The 17,989-nt window shown below is 39.9% G+C and overlaps 1 protein-coding gene across 4 annotated transcripts in view; it reads left to right on the top strand.

Annotated features, from left to right (window-relative positions):
* CENPN (centromere protein N) overlaps positions 1-17,989 on the top strand; it is a 308,258-nt gene that overhangs the window by 199,117 nt on the left and 91,152 nt on the right. For all 4 annotated transcript variants that reach the window (XM_078671014.1, XM_078671016.1, XM_078671013.1 and 1 more), the window contains one exon: positions 4,533-4,634. In XM_078671014.1, coding sequence (XP_078527140.1) covers positions 4,533-4,634 — 102 coding nt within the window. The remainder of the gene's footprint in view (positions 1-4,532; positions 4,635-17,989) is intronic.

Raw genomic sequence — 17,989 nt, 5'->3', positions numbered from 1 at the left:
GACAAAAAAGAAAAAGAGACAGAAAAAAGAATCCGAAGATGGCGCCCAAGGGTGGTAGCTTCCGCCGGAAGCACGCCGACGTCACCGAAGGTACACCAAATGGTGGGACGTCGACGCCCACCTGGGCTACGACAAAAAAAAAAAGAGAGAAAAAAGACTACGATTCCGGACCCAACCACCAGATTGCGGAATATGCACAGCATAGTGAATCCAGAAAGATCTTCAAGCTGCAAAACTACACCGACAGGTAAGAAACTATTCGTTTTCATTAACTACCTAACATGCGTATGGACATCTCTGTACTACACTCAATCACTCCATTCTCGCCCTCTTACGAGCAAAACAATCTCGAACAATAAAGTCGATGCCCATGCGCACTATCACCGAAAAGAGGAGTCACCTTACCTCGTGACTTAGAAAACCTTTTTGGTTAAAAGCAACTTGCATACATCCGGACCAAACACTAGATGGCAGGAATATGCAAAGCATGTGAATCTACAGCTCTACATGCCAAGAACAGATGCTTACTGGTTAAGTAACATAATCCTTTTGCTCCTGAAGTGACCATTTTAAGTGGACGCAAGGTCCCTCTCTAAGGAAGGCCATAAGGCCCATTGGTACACCAAGGCTTGTAGGTTATTTAGGAACTCCCTGATGGCTGCCAGTAAAGGCGGGATTAGAGACTAAATTCAGGAAGCCAGGGCTTTCGAAATGCCACATTAGACAAGGCTAAATTAGAGCATGAAATGGCCAAATGGGGGGCACTACTGCTCGCAGTAAAAGGGAAAGATCACGCCTTCTGCCTAATAAGGTCTAGAAACTACTGCCCCACTGTCTAGTAATATAATGGCTTCTGCCTAAGCTGGCCATTGCTCAGGTCTACATTTGAGTGATCCTGGGCTGAATGAGTCTGTAGCGGGCCTAGACTAGAGGTACGCATATGGGCACAGCCTTGTCGGGCTGTGAAGGTGGTATGTATGATCTTGTACTATTGGGAGAGGCAGGTTGTCCATCCATTGTCCTTGACAAGGTTGTTTCCATCTAGTCTGGCTGATTGTGTAACTTGTCCTGTCATCGCGAGTGAAGTTATTAAAGAGTTAGATTGGATTATACCAGGGATAGCGCCTGGGCTGGACAAGGTACAGGGGATCCATATGAAGCTGAGAAGGAGATCTTGGGCCTCTGCTTTATCTTTCTTTTTCAATACCATAATGGATGGGATATGCATGACACAGGCATGGGTAGGACTGATATTATTCCAATCTATAAAAAGTGCTTAAGGTCCATCCCATCGAACTATCGGTCCATAAGCCTCATTGAAAATATGTCACTTTGAGTCTTGACCGACTATACATAATTTTTGTCGACCTTCGATTGCATTTGATCTTGTCCTTAAGCAGGCCCTGTGGGAAGTTCTGACCAACATGGGTGTTCCTAAATACTTAGTTAATGTCATTGGTAGGCTTCACTTGAGTAATTATGCCCAGGTTAGGTGTGACTCCTCCGGGTGGGATGACAGACCCCATTCCAGAGTGTCTGGGTGTTAGACAGGGGTGAGCATCAGCCCCAACCATGCTTTTGTTATTCATTAATGATTTGGTTGCCCATCTGGAGCAATGTAAGCACGATGCCCAGAGTCTGACTAGAAGGAAGGTCCCTGCACTCCTCTTCGTGGTCAACACCTTGGTTATATTGAAGTCCCCATGAGTATCCAAAATCTGCTCAGTCAGTTTGGTATCTCCTGCAGGCAGAGTGTGCTGTTGATCAACCTTAATAAAACCAAGTCTATGACCTTAAATCCCTTCCAAACTACTCGGTCGCACCCAGTTTTTAATGGTGTCCCATTGGAGAGTCTGCACTTTTGAATATGTGGGGTACACCCTAAACTTTGGCTGGTCTTCTCAGATCCACAAGTGCAAACTTAGATTGGAGCTCTATACAGGAGGTATCTTATGGGTTCTGTGGGGCTCTAGTTTTCGCATGTTAACACCTGCACTGCAAATCTACAAGCACTGGGGGAGAAAGGTCATTATATGGTGGAGAACTTTTATGACTACTCAGCAACCTTCCAGTTAGTAGCACACTTGTCCCCCTTTGATTTGACCTTGGCATTTGATCTATCCTCCACAGAAAAAGGCTAAGACCTTTGATGTACCGGAGGGGGATTTGGTCCTCCTCAGAACTAATGTCTTATCAGAGACGTTTAGAAGAAATCTTAAAACCTTCTGAGACCGCCAGGATCCATTGGTTTATCAAACGCTGGCTGACTGAGATAGGATGTGAGAATCTGTGGCTGTGCCCGGAAGGCTCGGCAGGGTGGGCTTCTTGACCTCTGCTTTTTTGGAGTTTAAGGATGCCCACTCTTCGGAAGTGTACGTTGATGCAATTGAGCCGCCTGACGCTAGAACACTGTATATTAAGTTCCGAATAGGGTTGCTGCCACTTCAGTTGTTTACCGTGAGATGGCAGCGTACCCTTTCTGAATTAGAGATGAGATGCCCTTTTGCCCAGAGACAAAGGAATCCATAGATCACATTTTGTTCTTTTGCCCTGAGTAACACGATCACAGGAGGGTATGACTTGTGCTGCTGTGTCGCAATTCGGGTGTCAGGGACTGTAGAACTGTATTAAGAATACTTAAATCTAATACAGCCCAATACATTGTATTTGCTGTCTCCTGGGTCTTATTGTACATGTGGAGACATAGACAGAAATGGGCTTCTCTCCTATCATTAGATTTGGCCCAGAGGACTGACACACTTTTCATATGTGAATGCAAATGGGCTGTGTTTTAAGAACTATATGCTGTGTTTAGTATGTATCCAGACTGTTGTCAATATGTATGTATTTTATCTATTTTACGCTTGTTTTTTTTTTGTTTTTTTTAATATGGATGGTAATTTCCCATATTCCGCTACTTCATGTCACCCTCTTTGGGTTTCTTAATTATTTATTGAGATATTTTTAATGTTTTTTATTGTATTGGTGCAGTATGACTTTAGTGCTTTTTGGTGATTTACTGAAATAAAGACAAAATGATGATGGTAGATAGGTAGCTGTTGGTTGTAACTCTTTTTACAATATGTTATAAAGGCTGTATTGTCACCCCTTAGATTGCGTATACCAGACTGGATATATATTGTTTGTATGTCTTAATGTTAAGCAACATTAAAATAAAAGACTGACTTCAGTCAGTCAGTCAAAAATACTTTATTCCGGTAATTTAAAAACCATAAAAGCATCAAAAGACTGACTTATACGTGGATTGTTATTACCCTCTACTGAACCCTTAGGCAGGTGTTCTGTTAAATGGAATTCAAGGTTACCATAATTGGAATGGGCTTTGGTGTTTGTGCTGCGTTATGATAACTCTTATTAAGACCTATTAGAATGGATGTTATATTGTTTTCACAACTCCAATTTTAAAATGGCCTACCAGGTGGTTGCTTTGTGGGCAAGCTTGTGCTCAATACAGTATGTCTGAGTTGGTTATAGTAACAAGCCAGTTATAAAAGCTGTAGACCTGATTGGCTCACTGGAAAAAGTTATTTCAGATGCCATACGTCTGATCTATTTATTATTTTAAATGTTAAATTCTGGCAAAGACAGTAGGTCTAATTTATTATGAAAAAGAAATGTTGAAGCCCTAGGTCATTTAAGCATGGGTTGTTATTGCACAGTGTTAATGCCTCTTCTGCCTTTGGTCCCTTAAGCAATAATTAAATCGATGACATCATATATATCACGCTGCAATAAGTCAACTAACTTCAGCCTTTAATCTGTAGCCATAGGCAAGGCATGTGTTGATCACATGTGCAGATCTGTTTGGAAAATAAGTTCATTTCAGTCCCAGGGGTGGTGGGCAGTCGTTCATTTTCTCCAATGTCTCCTTTACATGTCCCCTTTGATTTCCTCCCACTTTGTAATGTATTGTTTTCTTTAGAGCATACAACAGCTCCCCAGACAATGCTAGCAGGCTGCTTGCCTTGCGCTCATTTCATCTGCTTTGCTGCGCATACCACACAGTCACTGTATTTCAACCAGGTGACTACGATGGAATGGTATTGTCCTTAGTTTTACCATTCAAAATGGCCAACATGTTGGTTCTCAACATGTCAGCCGGATGCGAGTTTAATTTTGTTCTTTTAAGCAAATGCTTACCATGTTTAAGCTGCATATTTTTTTTTCTTCTTAGTCTTTTACTGTATCTTACATTTGTTGAGTTTGTGTCTGTTTTATTGTGGTTGTGTAGATGGTTAGAGACAATGATGAGCGAGAGAGTGTGCCTTGCATGTATGATGTCTTGCTATCAACGATTGAGCATGCACTTTCAAACCCAGACTTCTTGCGATTGCCACTGCTTGTTTTCAATATACCATTATATTTGCCAAAGAGATAATAGCTTGTAAAAACGCAACCGGATCCAATCAAAGTGGGTGGGATTATTCAGTTTCTGTGTTTGACTTAACTGAAGATGATCATAATTGCGAGTTAGGACTACAAGCAACTTACTTTTTACTTTTGTTTACAAGGCTTTGGTGATTGCTACAAAATACAGCCAGATCCAAGAGATGGAACTCAGCAGTCGTTGTTTGGATTCCCTTAAACAGATTGTCTTTAAACAATACCATCAGGTGAGACACCTAGGCAAACTATTTGGGGGGCATAGCCCCTAAAATACACATTTAGCTTTGTTGCCTCTTCCCTTGCATAAATGTGTGGTTTTACCAATAAAGAGTTGCCATATGTGATACTTTATAAGCCATTTCACAGAGGCATCATCATCATCCAACTGGTACTTTAAGATAAGTTTGTTTTTTTCTATTCCAGAATAGTTTTTCAGCTGTTCAGTAGATGGCAAAATATACATCTTCTCAGGGGGAGTTATTTAATAGTAAAATATTATTGGAGCTAGCCTTGCATCAATGTTATTCTGCAACACCCAAATTCAGTTTCCCCCTTCTTGCATTTTAGAAACATTTGTGAATGGATTACGACAGTCCTACATTGTTATTACAATAATTCTTTTTGGCATAATTTGTTTGTGCTCCCTAGAAATTGTATGTTAAATGGTTTTGAGTGTCAAGGACATGATTAAGTGGTTATCAGTCAGATGGCGAGTCTGCTGCTGTCTAGCAAATGCTAAAGTTTATGATCGAAACATCGGGGGGACTGGGCAGCAGGGAACGTCTCAAAGACCACTGTATGCATAAATGAGTCTTCCGATTGTCCAACAAAATGAACCTGCAGCTGACTCTATGCTGAGCACATCAATCACAAAGTCCCTTATCAAGTAAAGTCCTATGCCAGCCAACGGCGAGACCTGCTGCAGCTCTGGCCGACTGGAAATCCAGAATTAAAATTCAATGCAAGAGTAGAGGCAGCACCAGGGATGAAGTCACAAACTGGTCACTTCGTTTCAAAAAGTTCTTTATTTTTCTTCATAAAAATACTTGACAACAGCCAATGCGTTTCATTCCTGAAAAAGGAACTTCCTCAGGGCTGCAACACAAGACAATACATAAATAACTACATATATATACATGTATATATTTTACATTTACATAGGACAAGAACAAAAAGAAAAAAATATAAAAATACATGTAAAAATACACCTAGACATAATTAATCCTATTAACACAGAACAAATATGGCACTAATACATGACATATTTACATCAAGCCTAAAATCATAAAGACATCCCTATATAGAAAAAGAGACAGGGGTTAACCAAATAATAGACCCCCCCCCCCACTCATCATATGGTTAAACCTGTATAATATGTCAATTTACTCTCAGCGTCTCATGATCTATAATGCCACATTTAAACTGATCACTGGAAGGGAAGAAAGCAAAAGAAACATATACAAAGGGCAAATGTCCAAAAAGCCCTTGGGGAAAAAACAGGACTCTTCAAACATAGAGCAAGAGAGAAAAAATAATAAAATATCACCCTCACCAAAAAATGTGTATGTAAACTCGTAAGGTGGGCCCAGAATACTGGCCTTGGACGTGGTAGTCCCAATCCTATTGTTTCTTATTTTTCCAATCACAAATACCACGATCTATCTACAGTAAATTAAACAAAAAGAGATGTAAAAGACAACATATCAGTCCAAGTTTACAAACAATATTGCCCACAGTCTGAACTATTATATGTCTGGATTGAGGGAAACACACATAGTATGTGTCACTCTATCCACTATATTCAAATCCAATTCATCTTCTATGAACACAGTGAGATTCGAGTCATTAATAACACATTGAAAAGTGCCCATATCCTCACCCTTATCGGAACTGTACACAGGCGTAGGTGGGCAAGAAAGGTATATCTTGTACGGGCTGAATTCTCCAACTCTTATAACCACTTCCCGTGTCTCACCATTGTAACGTCGGGAAGCAACAAGTCCACGGAAATGTTTGTAGAGAATGAACTGTGTCCATAAAATCAATACAAAAAGAACAAATGTAAAGAGTACAATAAATATATAAGCAATGAGTGTGCGGATTCTAAGTCCAAAGAAACAAACTAATCCCTATGTATCAATCAATCCTATGTCCATAAGAGAATATCTAAACAAACAATACCTAGAATTTGGCAGTCCCACAGTATGTAGCACCACTTAAACCCGGGTCTTGAAGTCTATTACGGCGAGATAGAGAAATGTTCAACGAAAGGAGTAGGTGGAGCTGCAGAAGTCTACACAGTCTAAAAATCAAATATACACAATCGAATTACCCTAAATATATAAAGTCTCTATTTCATACACCACGAAGAAGAATATGTATAGCCAACTATGGGTCGTTGATATGGAAGACCAGAAAGTGGCACATTTACTAGTTTATTTGAAAAATGGAGACTAAAACATCCAGGCAACAGAGTTCACTTTTGATAGAAACTATACCACAGTTGACAATTAAAAGCAGGAAGTAGTTAGCAAAGAGTCTCACATAACACAGTGTTTCAATAGTCATAAAAAACCCCACATACTTACACAAAGGTCTGTACTGTGGGTCCTTAGGCTAATATTCACGGGAGATCATGATACATCTCAAAGACACGGAATCTATTGGTAAAATAATCCAATGGCGTGTCAAATCTATATAATGAGTAGTAAGAGCCTAATAAGCCCCTTCAAAAAGCTTTTAGTTATACACCTAAGAGAGAACATATTTGGGACTGCCCACCCAGGGGATTCTAGGCAGGTAATACAAAAGAACTCGCTGCGCGTATACTAACAGACTATAATGACATGCCCATATCCGGCAAGTGGTGCAAAAGAGCTCGCTGTGCGTAAAAGGATGTTGTACCATAGTAGTACTCCCATATCCGAATATATAATCAAGATATTGATAGTAGGTGGCTTACAAAGGCGGTGTTACGAGAAGCCATGGAACACATGCTGGCACAGGTACAAGCCCCCCAGGCCAGTGCTTTATTAACACCGCCCAACTATATGCAATCCCATAATGCCCGACGGAATAAAAATGTTGTTAAAAAACCGCCAACTCACTCGTAAGCCGTTTTTGAATGTGGCTGTATATTAACATAACCACCTTAGTAGTTCAAATGGAGCTAAAATTACGTGTACTAGAGAACTTAACAAGGAGATAACTCGTATGACAAGCGCCCCCACCTCACAGCGTCCGGTCGTTCCACTTACCCTCCTTACGCGCAGAGTCACGGCGTCGAGGTCCAAAAATCGTCACAATCCATGGATACGCTATCAGCCTTCCCGGCAGTTTTTAAAGCACTTCGGTCCACACTAAGACGCGTGTGGATGACGTCACAGTGCTGCAGACAGGCACCAAAGCCAGTTTGTATGGAAGAAAGAGCCAAAGGCGCTACTTTAAGTGCCATCTTTAATTATGCAATTAAACTGAGATTAACCTGCAAGTATTGTGTCGAAAAAACCTACACTGATGCATTTACTTCCAAAACTGTAAGGAACGATATGACCAGTTTGTAGACATTATAGTCTATATACATAATCATAAGCCATATAATTATTCCGATATCAATGTGTGACATCTAAAATAATAATTTCGATGTCCACAATTTAAACCATGTCAAAATGTATATTAAGCAGCACATGGATGTAAAAGCTAACTAGCATTTCTTCTCCTTCGTCACAAATAGTTCCTGAACCCATAACGAGCCCATATTGCAACTTCCTCACAATTATCTATTTATGTAAAAAACGGCGCCATGTTGGTAAAGCAAGACTGCAAATGATAGTTTCCACTTCAAAATAAATCCATTTTCTATTAAGCATCCTGGTCTATAGAGAACAAAAAACAGAATTCATTCATATGCTCCCTTCCACATTGAGAACGGTTTAATGCCATCGCCAAAAACGTATGTCAATAGGCGTCCTTGCGTGTTCGAAGGATATATTCCCTTGCGCATAAAGAAAAAAACTCTGTCGTCGACAAGGATAACTGTAAACTTAACAACTGGCAAAAAGGGTGGGGTACCTCCTGAGATGAACAAAACCACAAAGAGTGAAAAGATATATATAACAAGTTCCACACACACGCACACATATATATATATATGTGTGTGTGTGTGTGGAACTTGTTATTCAACTCATTGAGTCAAAAGCCTATACATATGTAAGATGGAAAACCATATAGAGTAAATGAGGTGCCTTCAACAGCACCAACTGTAAATCAGCAGAAGAAAGAATACACATCCTAAATGGACAAGAAACAAGAACATGAAAAATATATGTCTATATTAAAAAAAAGTTACACACTTGTGGGGCCAGAGGCATATGTATATTCATGATGTAAAAACCTGTAGATTAAATGAGGTAGTCCCTAATGTCATATTAGCACAAGGCTCCTCCATATTATCCCCTGCAGGTGTTGGCAATTCAAGAGTGGGCATATATGTGCAGGGCAAGACACTGTGCCGAGCAGAAAAAATCATAATATAACTTAATACCCCATAATAAACATAACCCCCAATCTCCTTTACACCAATTGGCCCCTATCCTGCCTGTGGGTCCAATACTAGAGTTTGGATTAAGCAGTCCTACAAGTGCAGTATTAATAAGTCTTATTGTTATTCTCTTGTTAGTCGAACGGATTCTCAACAAGATATAGGTTAGATATATCACCACCAGAATGCTATACATTAAATAGAAAAGTCCTAAGTTTATAAACAGTATACACAAGTATTGTTGTCAATCTCTTATTTACCAACCAAATACTCATATGGCCTGAGTCCCTCCAGGACACTCCCTTATCCTTTTCACAGAAATGTACTCATTCTCAAAATGATGGATCATACAAACGGACAGAAAGCAACCGTCCTTTTACACAAAGTTCTGATTTTATTTGTGCCCATGGTACAAACATTACAAGTCCCGCAAGTAAAAAATCCTTTGGGTAACGGTGGCATCCAATCACCCTGTTGGAAGGAGTAGTTACATAACTGTGACATAAGTGATTCCGCAGGGTCACACCCCTCCTATATGTAATGGAGTGCCTACTGTCCACATTCTCTCTCAAACCTGGGATTTCTGTGAGTAAGTGCCAATTTTTGCGAAATACATTGAAGATCTTGTCACTATGCATAGTGTATTGTGTCACTATTCTGGCCTTAGTTTTTTTGTTGTTACCCTGTTGTCTTGTGGTACACTTATCTAATAGGGTAGCATCCCTGTCAACATTATATATCCTAGCTTCAGCTTTTTCCAAGTTCTTACTATCGTACCCACGTTTAAGGAACCTCTGCTTACTTTCAGCGACATTTGCCTGGAAATTCGCTCCCTCACTACAATTCCTCCTAATGTGAGTTAGTTCTCCAAAGGGTATATTCTTAATAACCGAACTCGCGTGTGCACTGGATGCATGATGCACCGAGTTGCAGGACGTCTCCTTACAATAGAGTTTACTGTGAATGGTACCCTGTTTGATGTAGAATGTAATGTCTAAGAAGTTAATACATTGTTTGTTATAAGACATAGTGAACCGGACATTAAACACATTGTCATTGAGATAGGCAAAGTATTCTTCCAGGCGCTCCACTGGTCCCGACCATAAGCAAATGACATCATCGATGTACCTCCCCCAGTACACGATGTATTCCGTATAAGGTGCCCAGACTTAATCTGTACATAAGTAGATTTAACTGTTCTCTGCCAATGTGGCTTTAGCTCCTTATTAACCTTTGCATTTAAAGAAAACATTGTCCCCTCCAAATACACAGGCATAGCAGGATGATATAATCCTGCTAAATCAAAACACTGGTAAAGTGATCCTAAGCAGCATGTAATGTTTTAAACCACTATTGATGCGTCTGTCTGACTCCTTTTTCTTTAGAAAATATTTATAGTCTGCTCTTGCACTACTTTAAACCGTATTTAAGGCTGATAGTTATGCTTTTATAGTTCATGGAATTGAAATACTTATTTCAGAGGTTAGTTCCACAACCCTGAACAGTCCCCTGCATCTTTACAATGCAGGCTACGTAACCAGGATTGGCACTGTACTAGTATTACCAGTACGTTTATGTGCTGTAGTCTGGAAAACGGTTTAATAAATGTTACTTTTATAAAACAAAATCCTTAATAAAATGTACATGTACCAGACAAGTTTTTTTGTGTGAAATGATTGATATTGAAAATGATCCTTGGAGAACACTTGATTGAATATACCACTTTTATTCATTGTCAAAATAAAAATGTGTTGTAAATATCGAGTAAATATCAAATAAAATATAGAGCAGTGGAGTAAGAGGTGCAGCAGCCTTAAAATCCGCTGCAGATGTATTAAGTTTTCCCATGTTGTCTTACAAGCCATAAGTATGTTAAAATACCAGCGGGCCTTCCCTCCTTATCAAAAGAGAAAAAACAGGCACAGGTTTAGTGTAGCATGAAGAGCAGACGCATGGAAAAACAGTGATATGGTATTAATTGCTCTTGCTTATTTTAAAATCTGTGTACTCTGTAAAGGAGCAGGGACATATTGTTGTTCCATCACTGAAGTAAGAGCAGAGTAGCTGCATGGCTGTTTTAATCTGATGCAATGTTGTTTTAATGGGCTCCACCTCATGGTAAGTTTGTTCTGTTTGTGTTATATTGCACATTATCTGTTCTAATGATAGTACTTACCGCCATATATAAGAGCAAAGCCCAATTATGAATTTGATTTTTCGAATGTCAGAACACAAGCCCATGATGGTTATTGCTGGCTCTGTAGGAATGGAAAATATCAATATTCTGATGCAGCTAAGGACATCTTTATAAAATATCCAAATGGTAGGGCAAGACCATCAACATTAAGGAAGTTTCCTCTGTCTTGTATGCATCACCAGTACAATTCTAACACAGTCAGAAAGGTACACAATGTAAGCATAATGTTGTTTAACTTTGGCACATAATATTGGAAGCCTGTTCACTATGTGGAATATTCCTGCACTACATGGGGATGTTGGACTAAAGCAAAACATGTGCTGCCTCTGCAAATGTCCCTTTGAATCCCCAACCCCACCTAAGATGGTAGGACCTCATGGCCTGACCACTTGCTTCCGATGCTTTAAGTATGTTGGACACATCTAGAAACGGCAAGGACTGAATCCTCTTTTTTAAAATGGGTTGGTGTCCTGCTGGCTACGTTTGCTTTACATGGATCTAAGGCTCCGCTTCTGAGCTGGCAGTATCCGTACCTGTCAGATATCTTTCAAATCTGTAATTGTTTTTGCATTGCAAGAAAGAGTTTTGTCTTGTCCTGATGGAAAAGGTTTGCTAGCATCCTATGTTCTCCCATTTACCAACAATGAAAGTGATCCCCCCTCCCCCAGGGGAAGGGCGAGGTCTCGGTTGTGATGAGTTGGGATCTTTGGGGGGGGAAAGGGAGGCTGCGTTTCAGCTGAATCTCAGCTTGGCCCGCAGTTCTTTGACTTTCTTTCCTGCCTATTCTTCCAGCCATGTCTCATGTAGGTATTTTTTCTTATATTGATTTTGGTCAGGTCTGCAGATAAATCTGAGGTAAATCCCCACTGCACCCCTCTCAATACAGCATCTCCAGGTATCCTTATTAGCCAGACATTATTACTCTCTAGCTCTTAATAAACCACACCCATTTATTATATCTGGCATTGCCTATATTCTTGTGTTTCGATGGCCTGGGCATTCCAGAAGTCCAGTCAGACCCAGGCGTGGTTAAAGTGGAAAGCTCTTAGGGGTTCAGAAGTGGCCTAACCATCTCTGTACCCCTCCTCATACTAAACATTTACCACCTCTGGGATATATCTGTGCCTGGCAACTACCATGGCTGCAGCCTCGCACCCAGCCTCTCAGTCTTTAACACCCCTGTTAACTTACTATATAGAATTAAAGGGCTATGTAGGCACCCGTCAGTGATGGACCCCTGATTTTTGTTGTTTTTCTCTGAGGGGGGTTCTGCACTGTCTTTCCTAATATGTCCTTGGCATGTGCTATTGCTCTTTTTTTCCATTGTGAATTCTTTTTTAGTTTAGAAAGCTTTATTGAGCCAGATAAACCAAATAAAATATAATTACAGAATCACAATCAATAAGAGAAAAAGGCAAAGAAAAAAAAATGGCATAATACAATAAGAAAGTGAAATATAAAAAGAGCAAAAACCCCAAAGGGGGAATATAAACAATATACTGAGGGAAAATGCATTTTTTTTAAATTTTATGGAGATGGAAAGGGAAAGAAAAGGGGGAAAAGGAAAGGTAAGGAAAAAAGAGTGAAAGAAAGGCGAGAAGAGAGGGGGACAGAAAGCGGGAGGATAGAGAGGAGATGAGGCATATTAGGGTAGGCGTATGGAAAGAAATTCGGTTAAGGGTAACCACAACAAATCTCTTTTGATTAAAAGGGAGGTAGTTGTAGCATGTGCACGATCAAGTCTGTGATGATGACATAATAAATTCCACCAGGCAGTAGAAGAGATCTTTGAGGTATCTTTCCAGTTTGATGTAATAATCTGCAAAGAAATGGCTATAAACAAATCTATAAAATTACGAACATTGCGCGAAACATTCCAAATAGGAGAGGAACCACCTAAAAAAAATGAACAATTTCAAAGATATGATTGGATTTAAGAATTTCATTCAGCTTGCACCACATATGCTGCCAAAGGGAAGCGACCAAGGGGCAGTGAACAAACATATGAAACAAAGTGCCATCAGGGTGAGAGCACGACCAACAATGGCTGGAGTCTAGGACCTTAAACTTAAAAAGGTCATGTGGGGTAAGAAAAAGTCTATTTTAAAAGAAATAAAGGGTCTGAGTGGTGCTAGCTGAACGAGAAATAGTGTGGATTTTAGACCATATAGACTCCCAAATAGGAAAGGAAAAATCCTGTGCTAGATCCTTTTCCCATGCAAGTTCAGGTTTGGATTTGGGGCGATCAGGAAGAGAACGGGAGAGGATCTTATAAATGGTAGCCGCTTTGTGCGGGGAAGTAAAAACTAAGGGTGTGGAATCTGTTGGAACAACATCAGATAAAGTGGTGTGCAAGGAGGAGATTGTAGTTAAGGCTATATTGAGGTCAGGAAACTGAGAAGAATGGGTGTTAGATATATGAGATGAAGTGCAAAGTGTGGGTAAATTCAGTACAGCACCATCAACAAAGATATCATCTAAATACATAATGCCTTTGTCAATCCATTCTTCCAGAATAGGGCCTAGTTATTAATCTTCAGAGAATGGTTGTACCATAACGGGGTATGGGAGTGTAAGTGCGCCTGAGAAAATGTAGAGCGAAACAGTGAAAGGGAAAGTACCCTAGAGAGCTTAAAAGTGGGAGAAAGAAAACGTTTTGGAGGTTGAGACAAATGGATAGCAGCAAGAAAAGGGAAAGGCGATAATTGGGCTTGCTCTAAAGCACTCCATGCAGTGGGAAAAAGGGGGGGGGCGAATCTGCAAGAAATGGCCAGATTTGCTTTAAAGTAAAAGAAGAATGAAAGCGGACAAGGTTGAGAAAATTTACGCCACCTAAATGCTTTGGGTGTTGAAGGCGGGAAATGGATAACCTGGGTTTACCGTTATTCCAGAGGAAACGAGTAAGAATACGGTTAATCTGAGTGAAAAAATAAGCCGGAAGAGAAATAGGCAACATAGAAAGGTAAAAATTAATAGGGAGAAGCATCATTTTAACAGTTGCCAATCGACCCCACCAAGATAAGAATAAAGGGGACCAACTCTCTATTAAGGTGACAAGCTTGGAAAGAATATCTTTATGGTTAAGTTTAACAGGGTCTTTAATGGACGAGGTATATAAGATACCTAAACATTTGATACTAGTAGGATTCCAAGCAAAACCGGAACCATGAAACATATGAGCAAGACAGAACTTGTTGAGAGGTAAGACTTTAGATTTATCAATATTTAACTTATAACCAGAGACTGAAGAATATTCAGTGAGTAAAGAAAAAAGTGCCGGTAGGGAGGTAGCAGGATTGGACATATAAAGTAAAATGTCGCCAGCATATGCTGTGAATTTGATGTTTAATGATTTATAAACAAAACCGGAATAGGAGGTAGAAAGACTAATCTTCTCAAGAAAGGTTTCTAATGCTAAAATGAAAAGAAGGGGAGACAAGGGGCAGCCTTGTCGAGTACCTCTGTGTAAAGGAAAATAAGACGACTGAGAACCATTAACCCAAATGGACGTGGAAGGGGAGGAATATAATAATTGTATGAGTTTAATGATATGAGGACTAAATCCATGCCAGCAAAGGGCCCCAAACATAAAATCCCAATTAACCCTATCGAAAGCTATCTCACCATCAAGAGTGATAACAGCGAGAGGTGTTGTCATTTTGGAGGCAAGATGAATAATATTAAGGAGAGCTCTAGAATTATCTGTGATGGATCTACCCTTAACGAAGCTTGACTGGTAAATGTTGATGAGGTCTGGAACAAAAGTAGATAAACGAGAAGCTAGAATTTTGGAATACATTTTACAATCCGTATTGATTAAGGAAATGGGTCGATAATTCTTACAAAGGGAAGGATCTTTATCTTTTTTGGGAAGTAAACATAACATGGCTTGGCTGAAGGAGCCTTTAGATTCGCCTGCGGAAAGAAAAGAAGATATCAAGGAGGATAGGTGAGGTATCAGACCATTCTTGAACTGAAAATAACAACGGACAGTAAAACCATCTGGACCGGGAGATTTGTCTTTGGGTAAGAGAGTAATTGCTTGTAATATCTCTTTCTCGGAGATGGGAGCATCCAGAGAAGAGAAATCGAGAGTAGCGGAAGAGGATTTGGGTATGTTGAGAAAAAAGGAATCAATTTGAGAAGGAGTCGGGGTAGATTCGGGCGTGTATAAAGAGGAGTAATACTGAACAAAACAATCGAGGATCTTGTCATCTGTACAATGACGAATCCCAGCAGCATCTGATATAACAGCTATTTTAGATTTTTGTTTATTAACTTTAAGATAATTGACAAGAGACCTGCCCGTTTTATTGCGCCCACCATACATCTTGGAATTAAATTTTAAAAGATGGTTGCAGGCAGAGTCACAAGAAAATTTATTAAATTGAAGTTTAGCTTTGACAAGAGAAGAAAGAGCATCGGGAGAGTTGGACGTATAAAAAAGGTGCTCCATGTCTTTAATTTGTTTAAGGATAAGAGACGATTTAGAGTCGGCCAATTTCTTCTTACGCGAAACAAAATCAATAATAAAGCCTCTGGCCGAAGCCTTAAATGCATCCCAAACAAAATGGAATTGAGAGGTGGAATTAAGATTGGTATGAAAGAAATCATCCATAAAAAGAGTGAATTGATCAACAAACTGAGGGTCCAAAAGAAGAGAATTATTGAAACGCCAACGGCGAGAACTGGGAAGAGGGGAGGGTAAATCAATGTCAAGAATGACTGGGGGCATGATCGGAAATTAGAATAGAGCCAATTTCAACATTTGTCATGAATTGAAACATGTGTTGGGTGAGAAAGATATAGTCAATCCGGGAGTGTGAAGCATGGACAGGGGAGAAAAAGGAAAATTCCAGGGTATCAGGGTGAAAGAGTCTCCAGGAATCAATTAAACCTCTAGAGGAAATTGCACGATAAAAGGACTTTTGCATTTTATTAGGAATATCCCTGGTCTGGGATTTACGGTCCAGAAAAGGGTCCATTAACTGATTACAATCACCTCCAACAATTAAATCAACACTAGTGTGCGAGGAGAGGAACATAGAGAAATCAGTCCAAAAAGTAGGATCAATACCATTCGGACCATAAACATTGCAAAAGGATAAATCAGCGTCATTAACTTTGACATCTAAATACAACCATCTACCATCAAAGTCAGAAATCTCATTTTTTAACTGAACAGACAACGATTTATGGAACAAAATAAGAACACCATTCTTATTATTAACGGACGGTGAACAGAAAACATCACCCACCCACTGTTTACGTAGAGAGGAAAGATCTTTTTGTGAAAGGTGGGTTTCTTGCAATAGAGCAACTTGGCATTTTAATCTGGCTAAGTGAGATAAAACCCGCTGTTTTTTAATCGGGTTACGAAGGCCTTTAACATTCCAAGAAATGACTCGAAGACCATTCATTTAAAAATAAAAAGGAAAGATAAGCATGAAGATATAAAGAAAGAAAAATGCAGAAAATAGGCAATAGCAGAAGAGAGATAATAGCATAAAACGAAGAACAGAAAAACCCATAACGCAATGTGAAGAAAGAAGAAAGCAATGAAGATAGAAAAAAGGAGGCACAAGAACAGTAAGAATGCCATGAAGAAAGAAGAAGAGAGAGGAAAAGAGACAGAGGAGAAAAGAAGTGGGAGTGGGAGCACACAGCACCCCTGAGAAAAAGAGAGAAGAGAAGGATGGCAAAAAACCAGAAGGGCTTCAGCCATAGAGGGCAAATAACGTGAAGAGCAATAGAGCGAGAGCAGGAGCAACAGGAAAAGACGACCGCACAATAAAAGAGAACGTCAAAGGCATGGTCTCAAAAGTACATAATAAGGGAAAGAAAGAGAAGAGACAATCGGAGAGGGAGACCACACATGACGATAAAAAACAAATGAAGGAGACTTACCAAACATTTATGAAGGGAAGGCAGCGAACTGGAACGAATAAGACGAATAACAGCCCAATACAGTGAGGAAGGCGAACAAAACCAAAACACTTGGAGAAGAGACCTGAAAAACAAGATCGGAGAACAAAAACATATTATACTGACGAACAAAAAGACCAAACATCATACAACAACAAGAAAAGACATTAAAACATTAAGAACTGCTGTGTTCCATAGAATCCTCTTTGTGGGTATTGATGAACTTCCGAAGATCAGCTGGGTGTCGAAGCTAAAAGTTCTTTCTTTATAAGTAACCTTGAAGAAGCACGGATGAATGAGGCCATATCTTGCATTCATGGAACGAAGCGTGGGTCTTAAATCCAGAAATTCCTTGCGTCGAGCAGCAGTCAATTTGGAAACATCCTGAGTAAAAAAGAGTGTGTCACCAGACCAAAGAAGCTGTTTATGCTGCTTAGCAGAGTGAAGGATACTCATGAGGTCAGAGTAAAGAAGAAAATACGCAATGATACCCCTGGGTTTCTAAGAGGTGGAAGAGGTTTGAGGACCAAGACGGTGCGCTCTCTGGATGTTCACATCGAGATGTTTAGGCAGTCCAGTGATAGGCTAGAGCTATGACTTCAAAAAGTGGATGAGTTCGAACCCCTCCGAATTCTCCGGAACACCATAAATGCGCAGGTTGTTGCACCTATTACGATGCTCCAAATCCTCAGAGGCTTTCTTGAGCATTTCCACTTCCTTAGTAAGGCTAACTACTTTGGCAGCAACATCTTGAACATCACTAATCTGTTGTTCAACATCCGATACCCTTTTGTCCAAATTGGACCATTTATCGTCCAGTCTCTGAAGAGTGGTAGTGGTGTCTGCCATAAAGGGGCGAATAAGGCGTAATTCCTCCATGATATCCTCAAGGGTGACAGGAAGTGGAGATTTAGCTGGAG

The sequence above is a fragment of the Lissotriton helveticus genome, chromosome 12 (assembly GCF_964261635.1).
Source record: "Lissotriton helveticus chromosome 12, aLisHel1.1, whole genome shotgun sequence".
In the NCBI taxonomy this organism is placed as follows: Eukaryota; Metazoa; Chordata; class Amphibia; order Caudata; family Salamandridae; genus Lissotriton; species Lissotriton helveticus.
Note: the sequence above shows the minus strand (reverse complement) of the source record. Positions and strands in the feature narration are given on the sequence as shown.